The sequence below is a fragment of the Tursiops truncatus genome, chromosome 16 (genome assembly GCF_011762595.2).
Source record: "Tursiops truncatus isolate mTurTru1 chromosome 16, mTurTru1.mat.Y, whole genome shotgun sequence".
Classification (NCBI taxonomy): Eukaryota; Metazoa; Chordata; class Mammalia; order Artiodactyla; family Delphinidae; genus Tursiops; species Tursiops truncatus.
In genome coordinates, this window is record NC_047049.1 from 39,357,914 (window position 1) to 39,379,959 (window position 22,046).

The following is a 22,046-nucleotide window of genomic DNA, read 5'->3' on the forward strand; positions in this document are numbered from 1 at the left end:
AAAGCCCAGGTTTAGTACTTGATTCTTGGGAGGAAGAAAAAATAAGGACAAAAGATTGATTTTATACATCTTTCACTATTGCCTAAAAATCACTTTTTCTAGACTGTGATTAACTTCGTCACTTAGTAGAAACGATGCCTGACATTCTTCACATTCAGTCCCTAGTGTGAAAGCTGTTCTGTCTCCTCACTACCTCCTTCTTAAAGCAGAATGATGTGATGGGGAAGAGCAGGGCTTGAGAGTTGCACAGACTTAGATTCACTGGTGCTTCAACCTCCTACAAGGTATGTGACTGAGGGCAAACTAGATAACTTCTCTAAGCGTATTTCTTCCTACTGCCTCCAGATTTTAGTCAGCTTGGAGATGATGTTTGTCAAGTGCCTGGCATTAGGTAGCTCTCACTGTTGTGGCCTCTCCCTTGCGGAGCACAGGCTCCGGGCGCGCAGGCTCAGCGGCCATGGCTCACGGGCCCAGCCGCTCCGCGGCATGTGGGATCTTCCCGGACCGGGGCACGAACCCGTGTTCCCTGCATCGGCAGGCGGACTCTCAACCACTGCGCCACCGGGGAAGCCCGATAGAAGCTTTTTATGTATTAACCATGACTCAACCTTCCAGAAGAGGGCATGGAACTTATGACTGACATCTGTGTTAGTTCTGGAGCCTTTGAAAGGCCCTTGCTACCACCTTCCTCCCTCAAAAACAAATATCTCCCCTACCCCAGTCTTGTGGCTGAAGCCTGAAATTCCACTATTACAGGCTCATGTCATCACTTCAAAATATTTGATCACTGTGTAAATAAAAATGCGTATTAGAGCAAAAATATTTTAAACAATAATATTCCAGGTCTATATCAACTTAAGTGAATTTTTCTTCCTTTTCTTATTAAAACAAAACAAAAAAAGCCTTTAGTGGTATGGCAGGTAACACCCAAAAGACACACTGAGGGACAGGATGAGCTGGAGAGGGCACTGCTCGCTGGGGGCGGCAGCCACCATCTTTCATGTCAAGTAGGTCTGCATTTCTGGCAGGGCTTCAGTGAAAAAAAAAAGGTAAACCTCCACTCCCACACCCCCCAGTTCCTTCTTCTCTTTTTGAAGAGTGAATTTGGGTTGAAACACCATTTTCCAGCCCTGATAATTTGCTCAACTTCATCACAGTGATCACAGGAGATGAGTTTTCACAATCCTGCCTTGGCTGACCCCGGCTGGGTCAGTGGCCAGCTCATCTATCTTCCTTCTCTTTATGAATCATCCTAGGCAAAAAGGACAATGGACAAGAGATGCAGAAAAGCCTCTTTTCTCCCCAGGATAATCCAGCTCTAATTCCTCAGGAGGGGCAGCTTTGGGTCATTTTAAACCAAGGTCATTGTTGTTCAAGGCTCAACGAGTTTGCCTAGTTTGCACTTCCCAGCAGAGGCACTAACTAGGGAGGAATTGCTAAAACCTGTTTATCTGAAAACAATGACAACAAAATCCCCACCAACCAAAGATCCTATAAATCATTTCACTTCCAACTCACAAAACATTCTAGTTAAGCAAATTTTGTCTTCCCTCTAGGCAAACCAAGTGCCAGATTACTAGAATACAAGTAGTCTGAACACGTGTGAAAAGGAGAGATTCAGATTCACATGTTCCAAGGCCATCTTCACAGCTTCACAATGATGCTTTGATATCACTTCTTGAAAGGCCTTGATTTGCATTTAAATTGTTGTTTGCTAGAAATGTTTAGAGTTCAGTCAATAAACTCAATTTAAACTTTCCTTTAAGGGGAAAAAACATTATTTGTTTAATTTACAAATGTTGATTTGGTTAATTTGTACCCTTAATTATGATCAGGTTCAAAGACCAAGTTTAAAGGCCCAGATTACAGCATACAGTTTTGATGCCATTTTCAATAACTCTACTGAAAATAAATTAACAGAATAAATGCTGGGCAGTTACTTTTAACTGCTTTGGTTATATTGGTCCTTTCTTTTTGGTACATAGGAATATGTAGATGATGTTTGAAAAATGTTTAGCAGCAGAATTCTATTGACAGTTTATTCTCACTGAAACATAAGCATGCTGATTTTATGGTTTCAAGATTTCTTCTGTTTGCAGTAGCCAAGATAGAAACGCAACCTAAGTGTCCTTGTATAGATGAATGGATAAAGAAGATGTGGCATATGTATACAGTGGAATATTACTCACCGATAAAAAACCAAATGAAATCTTGCCATTTGTGACAACATGGTTGGACCTAGAGGGTATTATGCTAAATGAAATAAATCAGACAGAGAAAGACAAATACTGTATGATTTCACCGACATGTGGTATCTAAAAAACAAGCACTAAACATTTCAATCAAATCTAATAGCTGTGTTTTTATACAGAGTAAAAGCAGGAGTTGTAAACTCCAAGTATTACAAGGACTGGCAAGTAATTGTGTGAATCAAACCTAGCATAAGATCCAGGGAAAAGCTGGGCTCGTGGACAAATAGGAGGATATATGCTGTACCTAAATGCATTCAAATTCAAAAGTTTTGAGAACCTTGGCTGGTCAAACAAAACATATCTGCAGGCTCAACTGGCCCACAGGCCACAGATTTGGCGTCCCTTGTCCAAAGACATTTAAAGCTTCTACAGGACAAAACTTTGACAAAATTAATGGTGGTGGGATGGGGGGAGATATGTGATTCTAGAGATTTCAATACTGTAATTTCTCTGTTTCTTAAGATAGATGAGGATCTTTTTCTCTGATTGATGACCGATACATGTAAAATGATGAGATCATTTTGGCTAAAGGATTACCTAAAGATAGGAAATATATTCTATTAATAGGCAATGGTTGTGTTTACTCTCTTAGAGCCAGGTTTGTGTCTGGCAATTTTTTAGTCCTTCTTATTTGTATTGCTGTATTATTTAACATGTGACCAAGGGTGACATTTGGGATATAGAATATGACTTTTTGAAGCTTAAGGCACCAATCTAGCCCTATATAGGCCCTTCCATCACATTAATTCAAATATGATTTTTAATGTGGCTCATGTTTTGAATATTATTAAGGTGAACCTTTAAGATGGAACTGGAAAGTGTGTTATTGCAGATGTATTTTTTTCTGTGGAATGTCCGAGGATAAATACATAAGTAGATTCCTAAACAGGTACAAGTTGCTTCAAATCCACTCAGGTAGGAAAGCAATCAAAGGCTGGCGGGTACACTGAAGTGGCCTATAGGCTTTTGCAGTAGAATCACTGAAGAATATTAGTAATGTAATAAGACAGAATTTTGATTAACACAGCTAATTAAATAAAATAATTTGGAGGAAACTGCTGGCTTCATTTCTTGATGCCCAAGAAATTAACCATTCTATCTTTGTGAAAGACAACAAATAAGAAACCAAGCAGATAAGATTTTTTTAAATGACCAAGCTTTGTGACACATATGAGATGGATTTCAAATGTCTGCAGATTTTATACATATTGAATAATACAAAATAGATTACAGTTGAAAATGTTATATATTTTATCCTAACTCCTTGATAATTAGTCACCTACCTTTGGGAACTAAATCAACTCCTAGTTATAAAGAGTTATCATCAAGCAGAACATCTCGGTTCTTTTTTTTTTTTTTGGGCGGTACGCGGGCCTCTCACTGTTGTGGCCTCTCCCGTTGCGCAGCACAGGCTCCGACGCGCAGGCTCAGCGGCCATGGCTCACAGGCCCAGCCGCTCCGCGGCACGTGGGATCTTTCCAGACCGGGGCACGAAGCCGTGTCCCATGCATCGGCAGGCGGACTCTCAACCACTGCGCCACCAGGGAAGCCCTCTGTTCTTTTTTTAGGTAAATAGTTTGGTATTTTTATGTACAGCATTTAATAAGCACCAGGTTTATTATTTTTGACAGTGCTACCCGAAAGTCACTTTTGATACACTACATGTCCTTTACTGGCATAAGCTTTATATTGTGGTACAAAAATATCTAGAAGAAACATGTCCGTTAACATTTCATGAGAAAGGTAATTTGTAATATGAATATCTGTGAAGCTGATATTTTCAACCATGGGGGTAAAACTTTTGTTTTAAGGTGACAGAAGCAAATGAAAATATTAAAAGATCTGGGATCTGAAATATACATATACATGTGAAATATATTAGCATATTAGATACCAATATCATGTAATAGTCACACTATCAATAATATTTAACAATAATATTAGTAATTATTAATTAGTTTGAATATATTCATTTCCTTAAAATGAATTAAGTCTTGACTCTAGAGCATTCTTGACAAAAGACTGATGAGAAAAGCAAGCTCCAAGCAGAAATCTATCTGGCGATTAGCCGGCAGTGTAAAGCACTGAGAGGCTGACATATTCTTTCGTGAGAAGACTGTGAGATGTAACTGATAATTCAGTTTATCTGCCACAGTAGGTTGTTGCACGTAATTATCCTTAGACCTCATCAGCCCTAAGAGAATGGCCTGACACACCATAGGAAATCAGGTTCTGTGTGCTTAGCTAATGTCCCATCACAGCATGGAAAAGCAAGAAGCTTTGGAAGCTGTGATTATATTAAGGTTCTTCTTTTGTTTAAAAAAAAAAAAAAAAATGCTTTCTACCTTTAGAATTCTGAGGAGTTGAAAAGTCATACACGATCTTACTTCGATTAGCCTACCTTCACCTGAGATTCACATTGGCTTCTATCTTATCAAATGGTCCCAAATCATTAGTCTTGGGATACCACCACCATTAAAATGTATTTTGATATTAATCAGTAATGTAAGAGGGAAAGGGCTATGAGCAGGCACTGATTAAAGCTGATGGTTTATTTCCAAACAATATGCACTGCTCAAGAGGAAAAAGCCATAAAGAGGCATTTGGAAATCAGCGTTTCACCCCACTGTCTTCAACTGTTGTTATTATGAATCAATTTGCTTTCATTTTAGTCTATCCATATTTGGGAAAATGCAGGATGCCAGGATTATAACCAACAATTACGTAGTAAAACACGATTCTAATTGTAGCAGACATGCACTGCTTGTATACATCAGTACTGGAACACTCAGACCATGCGTGAATTGGAAATGAAGAGAGAACCGATTTTATTCAGTTTATCAGAGTATAGGAGATTGCTTGTATTATCTGTTTCTAATTTATTTTCTAATGCAAACAGTTGTTATAGCTCATTTGTTCTGTGTGGAATTTAAATCCTTTGTAGGGAAATTCATGTGCTCTTAACAGGATTTTTTTTTCCCACTAAAACTCTGATAAAATATTTTGTCCTTCCTTCTCACCTGCAATTTTTGCTATGGAGAATATAGAAATGAGTAAGACAGTCCATATTCAGTCTATTAAAAGTGGGAGTGGGGGGGGTAGAGAGTAAAAGTAAAATAGTGCATTGCAATATAACAAGTGCTGTCAGTAATGAAGATACAGTACCTGTAAGGTGTTCCTGGGATAGAGGCGTTCTCAGTGGGGAATACAAACAAAAGGAAGCCTAACAGCTGAGTATCCAAGATGTTGCTACTGATACCTACTATAGAAAAACATGATGGGCATATAAAATATATAGGTATTTCAATTGTGGGACTTTATAGATAATGAATCTTAAAAAAGGTATTTCCATTCAGTCCTGTAATTTCTTTAGATTTGCCTTTTTCATTTGAAAGAAAAAGTATTCAGGCCCCATGGAACTCTCAATAGATAACTTTTGAATAACACATTTATTAAAAATAAACATCATGGGGCTTCCCTGGTGGTGCAGTGGTTGAGAGTCCGCCTGCCGATGCAGGGGACACGGTTTTGTGCCCCGGTCCGGGAAGATCCCACATGCCACGGAGCGGCTGGGCCCGTGAGCCATGGCCACTGAGCCTGCGCTTCCGGAGCCTGTGCTCCGCAACAGGAGAGGCCACAGCAGTGAGAGGCCCGCGTACCACAAAAAAAATAAAATAAAATGAACATCAGACACTAAATTCAGCCTTCATTGTACATTCTTTTTATTGAGTCTGCATTAAACAATGCAGAGATTTTACTATAACAAAGAGCATAACATTTAATAGTTTTCAGTTAGAGCCTTTCAATGAAAGCTTTGAGATAAAGCAACTACAGTTTCAAAGTAATCAAGCCAACTCTGAATTAGTATTAACCAGAACTACTATACATGTAAAGGAGAGTTATCCCCTCCAATAAGGGGAAGCATATAGAAAACATGGGGAAGTTAACAGTATGAACAATAAAACAGGAGTAAAATAAGTAGCAGGAAACATCGTAGGGAGGTAAACTTTATAAAAAGAGTGAATTATCCATTTAAGATGTAAAAACCTTGCAACGGGAAAGTAATTCAATTTCTAAGCCTCCGCTCTCTCCTTGTATTAATTTTTTCCTCTGTAATTAGGTATTGGCTTTTCTTCTCCTGAGTAAGATCACCTGGTTATTTAGGTGTTTATACTTCTGTTATTACTACTTGTTCTGTCACACAAATGTTTGTCTCCACATCCTCAAGGCTTACAAATTAAGTAGTAGCTCTAAAGTTACTGTGGTAAGCCCCACCTTCCTACTGATTTTTAAATATGTCTCATGGGCATGTATATTAGGATTAAATGGCTTTATTACTTGTAAAAGGAAAGTAATAACCAATTTAGCAGATTTCAGGCTACAAGGATATCTTTACCTACGTGGGCTTCAATTATTCTGGTAAAATGGTGACAGATAAGCAGATTTTGAAATAAGAAAATTAAGAGGCATTTTAAATGTTGCTGAGACTTAAGATTTTTAACTCCTGATTCTGGTTGACCAGACAGATCTGTGTAATGGAAGCTAGTTACCAGAAAACTGAGAGCTTTACTGCATGAAACCTTCCATTATTTATGAAAAGTCCAATGCCATGTTTAATTCATGCAGATCAACTGGTCCCTACACAGATTTTGGGGAAGGATGTGAGAGAATTACTCAGATTTAGGGCTTGAAAACTATTGAGAAATAGGAAGGTACTAAGAGAGAGAGTCTCATCAGAGCAGATTTAAGTAACCTCATTGACCTAGAACTGTCCCAGCAAAATTGTCATGCACAAGGCCAGGCCAAAATATTGCTTGAAAGATGGGATAAATGAAATAACATCACATCAGATGCATTCCTTGATTTTTCAGGTAGCATAGCTTCAGAAAAAAAACAATTCCAATACCACAAGTTGAGAATTATCTGTTTAGCTCTTAACATTCTGAAGTAATTCCAAAATAGTACAGTACTTAACCTAATTCAGCATTCTGTTGCCCCTGAAATAGGATTCTGTGTTTTAAATGGCTTACCAAAAACTATTATCTTGTAATTTTGAGGTAAACGTCTTTATTTTCTTATACAACCAAACACGTTAAACTATCTTAGTACATTACCATTTTAACAGGTCATCTTTTAGTCTTTAGGTGCAGTTTTCACATTGTTTTGCTCAGTATTTTAAAAATGTACTTAACACCTTGTAGACCCTTTTAACAATGCTGCGTATCCTTTGTAATCTTATTTGGTATAATATAATCATGTTCAGAGTTATTTTTGTATTATTTACAGTGAATTAAAGTGAAGAGACCCACTTCCCCCCCTCCCCCTACCCCACAATTAAAAATAAAAACTAAGAAGACTACAAGAAATGAGATTAGGTTCTGAGAGGAGGGAACTCATAATCATTCAAGGGTGGGGATACGAAGTCAGCTTACCGCACCCACCCATTCTCTATGCTACAGAAAACCTTTGTGGGACTACTGCCAAGTATTTTCTAAAACCTTTTAAGAAGCTCCAGTAGATTTCTGGATTTGTTCCTTTAAAATCAGGATACTCTGCCTTTGCTCAGGAGGCAGCATGGCAATCTGATCTGCAGTCAGTTGAAGAACCTGCATGATCAAAGCTGCCTTTTCTTGATCCTGTGGGGTTACCTGACTCTGCCCAGGACTAAAACTGCTAGGCTGGCCTCCACCTTGCTTGCCTGCCCCTTGCATGCTTGCTCCCTGCATGCCTGTCCCTTGTATACTCGCCCCCTGCATGCCTGCTCCCTGCATGCCTGCCCCCTGCATGCCTGCCCCCTGCATACCTGCTCCCTGCATACCTGCCCCCTGCATGCCTGCTCCCTGCATACCTGCTCCCTGCATACCTGCTCCCTGCATGCCTGCTCCCTGCATACCTGCCCCCTGCATGCCTGCTCCTTGCATACCTGCCCCCTGCATGCCTGCTCCTTGCATACCTGCCCCCTGCATGCCTGCTCCCTGCATACCTGCTCCCTGCATGCCTGCTCCCTGCATGCCTGCTCCTTGCATACCTGCCCCCTGCATGCCTGCTCCTTGCATACCTGCCCCCTGCATGCCTGCTCCTTGCATACCTGCCCCCTGCATGCCTGCTCCAGGATTTCCCACCCCTGAAATGCTTGCGACCTGTCTGGGTCCCTGAGGACCACCTGCCCCCATATTAATAGGACCAGCACCCTGAATTCCCCCAGTCATAGGGCCTCTTGAACTGGGGCCAGGGCCCCTCATCTCCATTCCTCTTGCATCCATGCCTCTCGCTTCCATCCCTCTGGCTTCCATTGCACAGGTTTCCATTCCTCTTCTCTCCATTACTCGTGTCTCTAAGACCTCAGTTTCCATGGCTCGAGTCTCCATCCCTCGAGAATCTCTGCTACCTCTACCATCCATAGGTAGACCCCTTTGATCTATCATGGGTCCTCTGGGTTCTCCAATGAGCAGCCTGGGATCTGCTAATGGCCCTCCCCTCATGTCATGTGAGGAAGGGCCCCGGCTGTCATGACCAGACGCATGGTGCATTGGAGGGCCCTGATGTGGTGGGCCAAGATAGCCTCTGGGCTCTACTTCTCCAGTGACTGAAAGCAAAGTTCCTCCACGTGGGTCATTTGGAGCATCCCCTAACAGTCCTCGAGGAGGTAAGCCACCAGCAGTCATGGGTCCACGAGACATAGGAGCTCTAGGATCTGATATCTGCACCTGTCCCCGCTCTAAGGGCACCGGACCAACCCCTGGCATTCCAACTTGGGGCTGCATTGCTCCACCAGGAGTTAAGGGGCCAGGGCCAGGGCCGGCAACTGCAGCTGGAATTGGGCCCGGGGCTGGAATTCCACCCTGGATAGGGGTCTGCATCAGAGGAGGGATGTCTTTCACAGGTCTTCTGGCCAAATGCTGAGGCTGAGGGGCTGGAGGATTCTGCTGGTTCAGCAGAACATTAGGTCCTGGGCAAAGGCCAGGGCCAGGGCCAGAAACGGACTGAGATTTGCCTGGGATGAGTGGTGTGACATGTATTTTGCGATGCAGAATTTTCAGAGCAATCTCTGGATCCATGATTCTCATCACTACTTGAGCCTGCAACAGCGCATAAGCCAGCTGTGGGTTTTGAAGTAACATATTTCGAGCTTCCTGGTGACTGTTTTGGACACAGAGCTTCATCTGCTTCATCAGCTCAAACATCTGCTCCGGGGGCAGACTAGCGACTGCTCTGGTAATTGACTCAGGGGCATCTTCTGGATCGATGGGGTCCCCATAGGGTGAGTCAATGATGGGCGCTGCAGGCCCTAGGCTCTTTAACTCCTCCTTGTTCTTTTCACTGGCAGCATTGTCCACCCGAAGCGCTCTCCCGCTGAACTCCCGCCCGTTAAGGTTCCGCATGGCACTAAGCGCGGTCTCCTGGTCTTGGTACTCGCAGAAGCCATAACCCTTAGGTTTTCCCGTCTCTCTATCGTATACCAGCCGGAAACTCACAACGGAACCAACCTCGGAGAAAATGTCCTTCAACTGCTCCTCAGTTGCCTCATACGGAATGTTCCCCACGAACACGGAACGCAGTGATCGATCCATTGCCGGGTCTCTCACCGTCAAACTCGACATGACTCCGGTTGCGCACACACAGCGGACAGCGGATTCTTCCCAGAGTCGTCCTTTGGCGACTCACACTTCCGTCGCGCAACGGAAGCGGCTTTCAAAGTCCGGGCAGAAACTGCACTACTCTGCTTGAATCGTTCCGCTAATCCGCGGCATCTGCACCTCTACGTTCCACTAACTAGATTAAGGCGTTCTGCCCCTGGTCCTTCACTGAGGCTTATGATTCGTTTCTCATCTCTTATTCTGCAGACATTTCCACGGCGCGCCACCATCCGCGCTAGGAAAAAGCTTGGTGCGGGCTGACCACAGTAAATATGGCCGCGTAGACTTCACCATGGTAACTAGGAGAGGCCGCCTCCCATGACGTCAAGGGCGGTTTTGCTTCCGTTTGCCTGGCGGGAAACGGCTCACTGAAAGATTAAGGGCGCGTGTTCTGCGTTCTGATAAAAGTATTTCCGCACAGTAGTTTCTCCTTATTAGAGTACATTTATGCTATATTTAAAATCACAATGCAGACAGTGAGGGAAAAGTGTAGTCGTTTCAAAGCAGATTTGGGATTTTCTCATTAAAATACAAAAGTAATAGCTCCTTTTTAGAAAAGCATTTTTGGACAATAACTGCCCAGAAATACAAACTGAAGGCGTGTGCTAGCTCCATCCCCGCCCCCATCCTGTTGCTTCAGGCAGCCGCTGTCGATAGGTGTCTGGTCCGTATAAGTTTATCTTTGTGCAGGCACTCAGCAGTCGAGCTATTCATAATGATACCTTTTTCTTAATTATATTAACCGGTATTAATAATAATAATTAATTGAATTTTAGGGCTACAGCGGATGAGTTAAAAGTATTTAACCATTCTTAAACTGTAGGCATTTAGATTGGTTCTGATTATTATAAATTGATGAAATGATTTCGCCACCTCTATTATGAAGGAGAAAACAAACTAGTTTCTCTTCTGCTGCTATTTTTGCTGGCAGAAGTTGAAACATGTGGAATGTGGGTCTTTCCCCTATTTAACAGGCGATAGAATTGAAGCTTGGAGAGGGCTAGGTAATTTGCTAAGCAGCCGGTAACCGGCAAAGCCTGAATTCTTACCCAGGTTGGTCCCTCACAGCTCCAGAGCGTCTCCGCCCCGTATTGTAGCTACTAGCAACTTGTAGCCTGTCGAGGACTTGAAAGTTGGCTAGTGTGATTGAGAAATTGAAGTTTTAATTTCATTACTTTTATTAATTTTAATATAAAAACTGATATTCACTTAGGCTTTTGGAAAACTTTTTAGTATGTTTGGAACAACGAGTAAGGAATCTACTTTCGCAATGATAAAATTTATTAAATCTAAATAAAAAGTATTTTCAGTTAAAATTTAGCATTCTAACTGAGATTTACTATACTTGTAAAATACATGCAAGATTTTGAGGACTAAGTATAAAAATGTAAAAATATCTCACTAATTTATTTTTTTCATGTTGAAGTGATATGTTTAGTACATTGGATTAAACAAAATATATTTAACATTAATATCACTCATTTTATTTTACTTTGTTTATGTGGTTACTTAGAAAAATTAAAGTTACATATATAGATTGCATTACATGTCTATGAACTGTACTGCTGCAGAGCCTAAGTCTTAACTTTTAAGCAGAGAATCATTTTATTCTATGTATGCCTTTTGAGGAGATTATGAAACTTTACGTTTCATCAAAAAATTGTGTTATGAATCTTGGGTATCATAGTTCAATGAATAGATCTGAAATGAGTGTGAGGGTTTAGCTACAAATCAGACAAAGCATCCATTTACCTTCAAGTGTTTTAATAGTTCTTTAAAACAGGCTTGGACATAGCTATTCATTCAAGATGTATGATAACCTATATCTGCAAATAATAAAGTGTATTACTTGATAGTAATATTTTCCCCCCGATTCTTTTATTTGAGGTGGGGCAGGGGTGGAGGGGAGTTGAGGATGGCATCATTTCAGAAAACTAAAAACAAGTTCCTTAGGTTCATTTGTCTCCTTTTCATACCATCTCTTTACTAAGAAAGCCATGACTTTTTTTTTTTTTTTTTTTTTTTTTTTGCTGCATTGGGTCTTCATTGCTGCCTGCGGGCTTTCTCTAGTTGTGGAGAGCGGGAACTACTCTTCGTTGTGGTGTGCAGGCTTCTCATTGCGGTGGCTTCTCTTGTTGTGGAGCACGGGCTCTAGGCACGTGGGCTTCAGTAGTTGTGGCACACAGGCTCAGTAGTTGTGGCTCACGGGCTCTAGAGCGCAGGCTAAGTAGTTGTGGTGCAGGGGCTTAGTTGCTCCGCGGCATGTGGGATCAAACCCATGTCCCCTGCATTAGCAGGTGGATTCTTAACCGCTGCGCCACCAGGGAAGCCCCAAGCCACGACCTTTTAACATGCATTCTGTCGAGGACAACTTAGATGTCGATTACATGTGCAATTGTGTTTATGTTAAATGTAGTTATCAAGTGGATGATAATAGGCTATTACAATAAGTTGTAAAGTTCATAAAAGTCCGTGCAGCTTATCTGATAGTGAGAGTTTCTTTACTGCCCCTGCTGATAAAATCTAAACCAGTGGCCTTCACACTTTGGCATACGTCAGAACCACCTAGATCCATGGCTAGCTAAGTCAGGTAGCTGGGCCTCACCACCTCCCCTCCCCAGTTCTGCTTCAGTATTTCTGGGGTGGGACTGGAGAATTTGCATTTCTAACAGATTCTCAGATGCTGCTGCTGCTGCTGCTCTGGGGACCCCACTTTAAGAATCACTGGTCTAAACAAAGAGACTTGAAGTGTTGGGTTTTTTTCATTTGTATCAGACCAAACTAAGCTTAGTACACTCTGTTAAAAGGTATAAGATATGGGAGCTCTTAAAAAAATCTATTACTCTTTTAATGCTGACCTAGTAGAGCTAGGACATGCTGACCCTACCCTGAAGAAACCCTGGGCTCAAAGATGGGTGAACAGAGTAGCTGAGGAGCTCTGGGGACAAACAAGAAGGGAAAAGCCATGACTGTAACAGTGTGCTTTTTGTCAGAGGCCTTGTATGTTCTCTTTAGTTCCCGTATTCCAGACTAGAAGAATGTTTTGATATAGGCCCCCTTCATAGAGGTCCAGTGTGACCCAGCACATAGCTCAATGAGCAGGACACATAAACTGATATTTATTAGTGAACTGGGTGGCCCAGAATTACCAAGAGTTCTTAGGAACCTGTATATCTCCTGGTACCAACACATACTTTTCACAGATCTGCCTTGGAAGAACTTCCAGTTTACATTGCTTTCTTTGTTTCCATAATGTTTAAACTTTAGATATTTATAGCACGGTATGCAATCTGAAGAAAAATGTACATGGCATCTTTCATGTTCAGACATCAGTTCTTTCACTACATCAAAATACCAACTATACTAAGAGTGATTTTTAAACAAATATATCAGGGCATACGGCCAAATGGGGGCCATTCTTCAAACTAATCACCTTCAGAAACTATAAACTTAATCCATCAAGGCTTCCAGTGTTCAAAATGATTTTTAAACTACTGCCCTGAAATTGTTTCAAGGCTCCATTTGTAAGTTATACTAGGAAATTGGTGCCTTAACTCAAATGTATACCTTGTTTACAACCAAGAACAGAGTTGTGCAGCTAAATCACCTGACTTTCTGACAAGACTTGGCAAAAAAATATGATGTTTAGCTTTTTCCAAATATCAAATCTTACATCAGAATATAAAGATTCTGTTGACTTTGAAGGATTTAAAAAGGATTCACCATAGATTAATTAGACAAATTCCAAAGATAATTACTAAAAATATTTTTAGCTATGATAGGCATTTTTAAAATAAATGTATGGGTCCTTCAAGGAATAGATCAAATATACTACTCCACAAAGTTCTCCCTAATCTTCTTCCTCCTTTCTCTAGGTTGGAAGTAAGTTCATTTTCCTTTGGATATAAACCATTCCTTATCTTAACATTGATAGAAACCCTTCTACCTTTTAGTAGAATTGTACTTTTCCTTCTATAACATCTTTAAGGGAAAGAGTATGACTCCCCCTTGTCAATTAACAGTGTCTTATATTTATTCTTTTATTACATAAATATTTATTCTAAGTATTGGCAATATAGCAGTGAAAAAGATAGACATTCCACTAGAATAGACTCTCTAGGTATGGTCCCTGGGCCAGTAGCATGAGCTTCAGCTTAGAAATGCAAAATTTGGGACCCTACTGCAAACCTACTGCATCAGGGACTTGTGTGTGTGTGTGTGTGTGTGTGTGTGTGTGTGTGTGTGTATACACGTATAGTTTTAACAAGTTCCCCAGGTGATTCTGTAATGCAGCCTGATGTTTGAGGACCACTGAGCTAAAAGGGAGACAATCATAGATAGACAGATAGATAGATAGATAGTTACTTTGTCTTCTTTGCCACTGTATCCTCAGCCCCTAGGATAGAGCTTAATTAGCACAGGTGGGTGCTTATTATATGTTGAATAGATGATGGGAGTGACATTAGAGTTCATTTTACATAAGAAGAAACCTGTGGCATTAAATAGCATGCCCCAAATCAGAATGGAGACCTGCTGTCAGGACCCTTGTCATTTTATTTTAGGTCAGTGATAATTCCTGCAGGTTATTATTTGATAAAATAGATATGTAAATAAAGTGTGTAGAGATGGAAGAGAGTGATAAGATCTAGCTCATCAGGGACGACTTCCTGATGGAGCTGGGATTTAAGGGATGGGTTATAATCTAGTATGTACAAACAGAAGATCCAGAGAACAGGCCAGGAGCTTGGAATAGCCAAGACATGAAATTGGAACCTGGTGTTTTGGATGCCCTCAGAGGAAACCAATAGAGAGTTAGTGAGCAGTGCGATAGAAGACTGTCTTTTGGATCAGATTACGAAAGGTTTTGAAGATCAGATTCAGAAATGTAAACTTGATTTAAGAGTCACTAGACTTTCTCTCATCTTTCTGAAATATGAACATAGAATGATAATGGCAGAGATGTAAGACTACCAATCTTATCCAATCCTTCTCCAGGATATCTTTTGCACTTGGACTATCCTTTTTAATACTTGGACTAGAGTATGGATTTGACACCCATTATCTTCTGTCATTAGAGGTACTGATATTCTTGTGTTATCACTTAAGCATAGAACCCACATCTGTTTTATATTCTTCATAGTGCTTAGTCCAGTGTCTTATATTCTGAGCACTCAGTAAATATTTTTTAAATAATTACAAGGTCATTTTACAGTAACAATTTACTTATGTTAACCAAATGGTAATTTAAGGCTTTCAGTTTACAAAATAATTTCTTTGGCTTCCCACATCTGATCTTGACAACAATCATGTGAGGTACATACTACTGCATCCTTATTTTAAAGATGTAGAAACTTAACTGTTACTTAGAACTTTACCTAGCAATGGACGCACCCGAAATACAGATACTAGTCATAATACCTAACTCTGAGCCCTTAAGAGGAAGGAGACCCTTTGATAAATGTTTTATAAAATACAACATTTTATTTAATCCTTCCAACAACCCCTCTGAGATAGGCAGTCATAGTGTCTGAATTTATAGCTAAAGAAACAGAGGCACAGAGAAGTTAACCAGTGTGCCCATGTTAACTGGCAGAGCCAGGATTTGCCCACACATCATTTGACTCAAGCTCTTAAATTATTATTCCATTAAATAAGTTTCCCAAGGACACATAGCTAATAAGTGGCAAAACTGTAGCCTGAAACCAGGTCTCTTGATTTTAAACTTCCCATTTCACAGTAATCACAGGTTATTGAGACCTGGACACAGTCTCCCTTGGCCTTTTTCCTGATTGTCTCTGAGTGTAACTAATTGCAATTTTGATATCACAATCAGTGCTGTGGCAACAGATGGACTATAAGGTATAAAAACTGAAGCAATTGAGAAAATGTTTCCTTTTTCAATTTGCATGGCTATAGTTAAACATCACATAAGGATTTTAAAATACATCTAGTTAGATAGGTAATGATGTATTTTCCATAAAAATGAAAGAGCCCAAATTTCTCAAACCTAAAATAATATTGGTCCATGACATTTTTCCCAAATTTTAAAATGTATTTAATATGAACAAATAGTAAAATTCATTTACTTATACGTGAGATGAATCACTTTTACTGAACAGAGCCAAACATTCTCCCTGGGTGGGCCTGTGTAGTCCATCCACATTCTTTTTTTTTTTTTTTTTTTTAATAGGTGAAGAAAATAAAGCTCAGGGAAGACAAGGGACTCAACCGGGGTCAGATGCCTGGTTACTGGCCTAGCTTGTAATGGGATCTAGAGCTTCTGAGTTTCCCTTCCAAACTGTTCTCAGCACTTCTGAGAGGCAGTAGAGTGAAGGGGTTAAGAATACATACTTTAATCAGAGCTTTGAGTCAGCTGTCTAATTCAACAAGTCACCGTGTAGCCTTGGACAAATTACATAAACTCACTGTGCTTCCATTTCTGCATCACTTAAATGGCAATAACATCACCTGTATTGAAGTCTTGCATGGAATAAATTATGTATTTGTTTTTGATCACTATTTATTTTGTATGGTAATTGTTAGTCTACCTTTGTTGTGTAAAATTAATTGTTGTGGTAGAAGCAGCATCCTAAGTGGAAAGAGACTCAGATTTTAGTCTAATGCTATTTATTTTTAAATGTATATCTTCATTTTTTCATCCAGGTAAAATTTAGATCTTCACTTTTATCTTTGAAGGGGTTGTATTGGGTGAACTAATGGTCTGTTGTCAGACGATATTTTTAAAAAAATTGTACAGAGACAACCTTGGATAACATTGCCATTTTGGTTTATGGTAGATTTGTAGTTGAATATGGATAATTTTTAGGCTGAATTCCATAGGACAGTGCAATGAGAATTTTCCTGATCATTTTTGGTGCTCACTGAGTTCTTATACTAAATCAGGAAATGCACTCTTCAAATATTTAGTTGGCTGGAATTCCACTTATTCATTATTATTAAAAGGGCCCGCCTGAACTTTGACTGTGGAGGATCCAGGCTTATACAACAGTGTGTTGGTCTGGCACATGGGATACCTATTTGAGCTTACAGTCGTGTCCAGCACAACTACTACTTTCGAGCATTCACTGGCAGACAGAGGCCATTTATTCAAACGTGGAAAAACAGAACTAATTGGGCAAGAAGCAGAGCTCCCTATTCCTGCTTCAGGCTATCACCGGAAAGAACACAGAGGAAGGAAGTGTCCTCATAAACTATGGAAACGTAAGAGCCCTGAAAAAGACATACTGTTTAAGATTATCAACTTGTGAATCTTTTTTTCTGTAACCAGAACAATCCAATACCCAACTTCAGAGAAGTGTCAGAACTGCCATTCACTTCAGAAGTTAGGCTGCTACCTCTCTTCTGAGGCTCGACGGGCCTGTAGAACGAGCCTATATTTATACCAAGTTACAGGAAAGAGGTCTTTCTGAAATATTTGATTGGGGGCTCAGATTGTTAAAAATGACAACAACAAAAACCAGCGTCACAGAAAGTATTTTGGATTTTTTATCAATTTGAACGATCCTTGAAAAAACATGACTTTGGAGTGTCAGTTCAAATTTTCCATCAAACAGTTAGATCCCCCAGAGTCACACATGGGATAAACATGTAAAATACAATGTTTATAGGAATGTGGTAACTAGTGCTTCTTGGTACAAGTACAGAAACCAACTCCAACATTGATAAGCAAAAGCAGGGGATGGTATTTTAATGCTACACTGTTACCTCTCAGAACCCACAAGCAATGTATTTGTCTGCTTGGGCTGCCATAACAAAATACCATAGATTGGGAGGCTTCAACAATCAAATTTTATTTTCTCACATTTCTGGAGGCTAGAAGTCTGAGATCAAGATACTGGCATGTTTGCTTTCTCCAGAGACCTCTCTCCTTGACTTGCAGATGGCCAGTTTCTAGCTGTATCCTCACATGGCCTTTCCTTTGTGAGTGTAAATCCCTGGTGTTTCTTCCACTTCTTATAAAGACAGCAGCCATATTGGATTAGGGCCCCACCCTTATATTTCATTTAACTTTAATTACCTCTTTAAAGTAATAAAGAGGTCATATTGGAGGTTAGGGCTTCAACAGCAAATTCAACATATGAACTTGTGTATGTGGTGGTGATGGTGGTGGGGCACAGTTTAGTCCATAACATGCAGTAATACCGTCATCTTCAGGAAAACAAAGAATGGGCAATTGTAATGCATTCAGGATGCTCTATTCCCATATTTCTTCCTCCTCCCCCCTCCCCAACTCTGCTTGAAGAACCAGATTGCTCTGATTTCTCTCCCAAGACCACTGCCTTTAAGGGGCTCTTCTACAGTCTTTTGATTTACTTGCTACAGATTTTCCCAGAGAGAATGATTTGTTTTCTGGGTACCAATTCCAGCTTCCCGGGAGAGAGTGGTGTAGCTCTCTTCTGATGTCCGTCCATGATTCAATACAGTATGGGAAAGGGAGTGGATCCAGGGTGATAGTGAAACTCTTTCACAACTCTATGTGGGCACCCAGCAATCAGCTGGAGTGCGAGGGACTCTACAGACTGTTGCAGTGCCAGGAGTTAACCTCCTTTACCTGCTAGCATGGAGAGGTCCCTGACAACGCACCTCCCACTGGAGAGAGTTTTCCTACAACATTTCTCTAGGTCACTCCCTCCGTCTCTGCAAAAACAAAATGCTAGTGCCAAAAATGGGTCATTTTCACAGAAATTTTAAATATTGATTTACAGATAGAAAAATAGTCTGGAATCAAACAGTAAAGAAATATTTGGCCACTGATTCACGATCTTCAGAGAGCTCACGCATGTATAATGTGTGATTTTCTTGTAGATGAATAGAGCGTATATTTTAAAATATCAAACTCTTCTATCCGTCATATTAAAATATTACTAATTCTCTTCCTGGCAGTTTAATGGTACAGTAATGAATAGTAACAATTCTTCCATGTATCATCTTCATCACTTCCATCTGACATTCCCCTTGAAATAGCTGCACACACTTTCTGGCACAGCGGTACAGTGAGAGATGTCCTCTCACTCACCTGCAGGTGTTTGCCAATTCCCTCCTGGCTCTGGGGAACAAAGCCAGTGCCTGCAGGGAAACAGGGAAGTTCCAATGACCGATTCCTTTGGAGGTCAGTCTTTTGTTAGCTCTGAAAATGGAACTGTGCTTGTTAGCCCGTGGCCTGTGAGGGGTCCGGGAAAGAGAAGGTGATACCTGCAGGGAGAATCAAGAAGTTTCTCTGCCAGTTTAGTGGTCTGGGGTCTGCTGCAAAGGTCCCAGGCTTGAGCAATTGTTGCAGGCCTTCATTCTCACCTGCAGGACTTCCACAGGGAGGCCAGGTTCCAAGAAATCCTCCTGAGAGCAGGTGTCTGCAGACGGGATGGAAATGGTGGAGGAGGGCAGGAAAATGTATGCATCTCTGACAGGAAGGAAACTTACCTCACTCATTTCAGATCAGCAATGGCCTGATAACTCTTTAGGAATGCTGTTATTCATTATTCAGCTAAAATTGATTCAGCACCTCTTCCGCAAATATTTATGGAGCACGTGCTCTGGGGAAGGTAGGCACTGCGTTTGCCACTGTGGGGTTTAAATGTGAACTGAAATGTGACCCCTGCTTTAGTAGAACTTTTCACTAGAAAGTTTTATTAGCTTTTCTCTGGAACTTTTCCTGAGGATTTATGGTGTTCAGATTCAAATTTGTGGCAAAAGAACAGCTGTGTCTGCAAGGAATTTCCGTTCTGTCAGACAAGATAGAGAATACAGGATTCGAGCAGACAGTTTACAGATGCATTTTTGATTTGATTTCCTGAGAGGTATATAGAAAATGAAAATATAACTACTGTTTACCCACTGACCTTCTTGCTGGGGTAGAAGATGAAATTTTTTTCCTTATTACTAAGAAAAGGGACTGTTATTTCTCTTTACCATGCTAGGTCCTCTCTCCCTCTCTCCATAGATATTTTATATATGTGTGTATATGTATATATACACATATATACCTATATGCGTGTGTATATGTATACACACACATATACATATGTACATGCATATATGTATATATGTGTATATTATATGTTATTACTTAACACATTGCGTTTGACTTGAAGTCAGTATAACGGACAGCCCTTCATGTTCCTCTCTGTCTAGACCCTGGGGATGTGGGCAAGGCTCTTTCCTGGTGGATAGTACATCATTGCCAGGCCATTTATTCAATGAGCATCTTATTATTTTCTGATTAGTCCTTAAACTCTGACCTTAAAACAAAGCATGATTTCTTGAGAACAGTATTTAAGTACAGCATGGATAAAATATAACCAAACTTATTTCTTAGTTAAATTAAGTATTGCAACTAAATTCAAATGTTAATTGTACTTCGAGGAAATGGTACAAACATGAGTTTATCTTTGACCACGAGTCTGTGCTCGCAAGTGAAGCATCATAATAACTTACTCACCAGGGACAGTAGCATCAAGCCTCTGTTAATGCCTTGATACATTGTCCTGTTTTTGTGGGGCTCAGTAACTGGTTATGTCATTTGAGGACTTTGCTTCTTCCTAAGATGACCTTCCTTATTCGTATACTTTCTCCTGGATTTAAAAAAAATTTTTTTTTCTCCCTCTTGTTTCTGTAGCTGCTGTCCATTACTTTCCAACCTCCTTCTTTCACTCAGAGTATAAGCACATATGATTCCTATTGTTTAGGTAGAAAAGAGTCCGAAGCTCCTAGAAAGAGCAGCACCGTAGGAAGCAAGATGAAATCCCCTTCCCTTTGGTTTCCGTCATGGTGGCTCCAAAGCAGTTCTGATTGCTTAGCTCAAAGTGTAGCATTTTTTGCCTTCTTCCCTGAGAAGACATCAGCAGTTTTCCTGCATGAGGGAGGTGGCTGTCAGTAACTGTGGGTGGTTGAGTGAGAAAGCAGATGAGATGGGTTGCTGTAAAAGTTAAATTAGGAGAAGAGTGAGTTGTGAGTGAAGATAGAAGTAAATACTTTAGTAAATAGATCCAGAATGGCAAAGATCACGATAAACCACGGTGGCAACAGGTTTATATTCTTTTCTGCTTTCCTCTCTCAATAGTCTTTCCATTTCCAGCCATGGATTAAAATTATTGTCCACTGTTAATGCTTACTCACAATATTATTTGGAAAACTAAGGGCTTAATGTACAGCCCTTAGTTTTATATATATATATATATATATATATATATATATATATATATATAATTATAGAATAGAATATCATTATACAACCCCACGTGTATTTTTGTAAATATGGCTCTAAAAGATTATTTAATATGCATCCCTACGACCTAAGAGAGAGCCATGTGAATCCAAGCTATTTTTGTTACAATTACAGTGCCCCGCACAGTACTAAATGCTTTATACAGAACTGCTCGTTCCACCCCCGTAATAACCTTCTGAGGGTTTTTTGATAGATGAGGAAACTGAGGCACAGTTCGTTACCTAGACAGTTTTCTAGATAGGCTAGATCACGTGCCCAGGGTTTTACGGCAAGTAAGAGACAGACGTGATTTCAGGCAGTCTGACTAAGAGAAATAGTGTATTCCTGAAAGCTGTAACTTATTTTTCTGCACTTAGAATAAATGTTTTACTCCCCCAAAGGAAGAATTCTGTTAATTTCACCACCAGCCAGATATTTCTAACTTTTCTTGCCCTGTCAGCTGCCTGTCAGTTTTGTAAAGAAATGCAACATAAAACTGACAGGAAGAAGCTCTGAAATCTATAACCACATGACAGAATATTGAAAAATCCTCGCAGAAGCTTCTTTTGTCATTTATTGGATCGCGCTAAAACCAGCTGCCAGTGGCACAGGTGATTTCATAGACACCATTTAGCTAATATGTTATTTTGCCAAGATAATTCACTGTGCTGAATTCTTTTCTAATCTTCTGTGGCTGCTTACTTAAGAAAAGAGTGCCTAGAAACTAAATTATCTCACAGAGGAGAAAAGTAAAACAGAGATGGCTATTAATTTAAGCTGTTTCTCATTGCAGCTGTCACTCTGAAGAAATATATATGGAGTAAGATATATATGAGTCTTTGCTAAATGGAAACACTTAAAGTGGTCCATTTCATGTTTGGAAGTTCAGAAGGGATTTATCAGTAGGGTATTAAAATGGATTGAATATTTTCTAGC

General features: G+C 40.2%; 2 protein-coding genes across 3 annotated transcripts in view; one reads left to right on the forward strand and one right to left on the reverse strand.

Moving 5' to 3' along the window:
- PRKG1 (protein kinase cGMP-dependent 1) overlaps positions 1-22,046 on the forward strand; it is a 1,078,644-nt gene that overhangs the window by 561,562 nt on the left and 495,036 nt on the right. The gene's annotated exons all lie outside the window — the stretch shown is intronic.
- On the reverse strand, positions 5,951-9,922 carry CSTF2T (cleavage stimulation factor subunit 2 tau variant). Its single transcript, XM_019936848.3, has one exon. It carries the CDS (start codon positions 9,851-9,853, stop codon positions 7,754-7,756), a length of 2,100 nt encoding a protein of 699 aa, XP_019792407.2. The 5' UTR covers positions 9,854-9,922; the 3' UTR covers positions 5,951-7,753.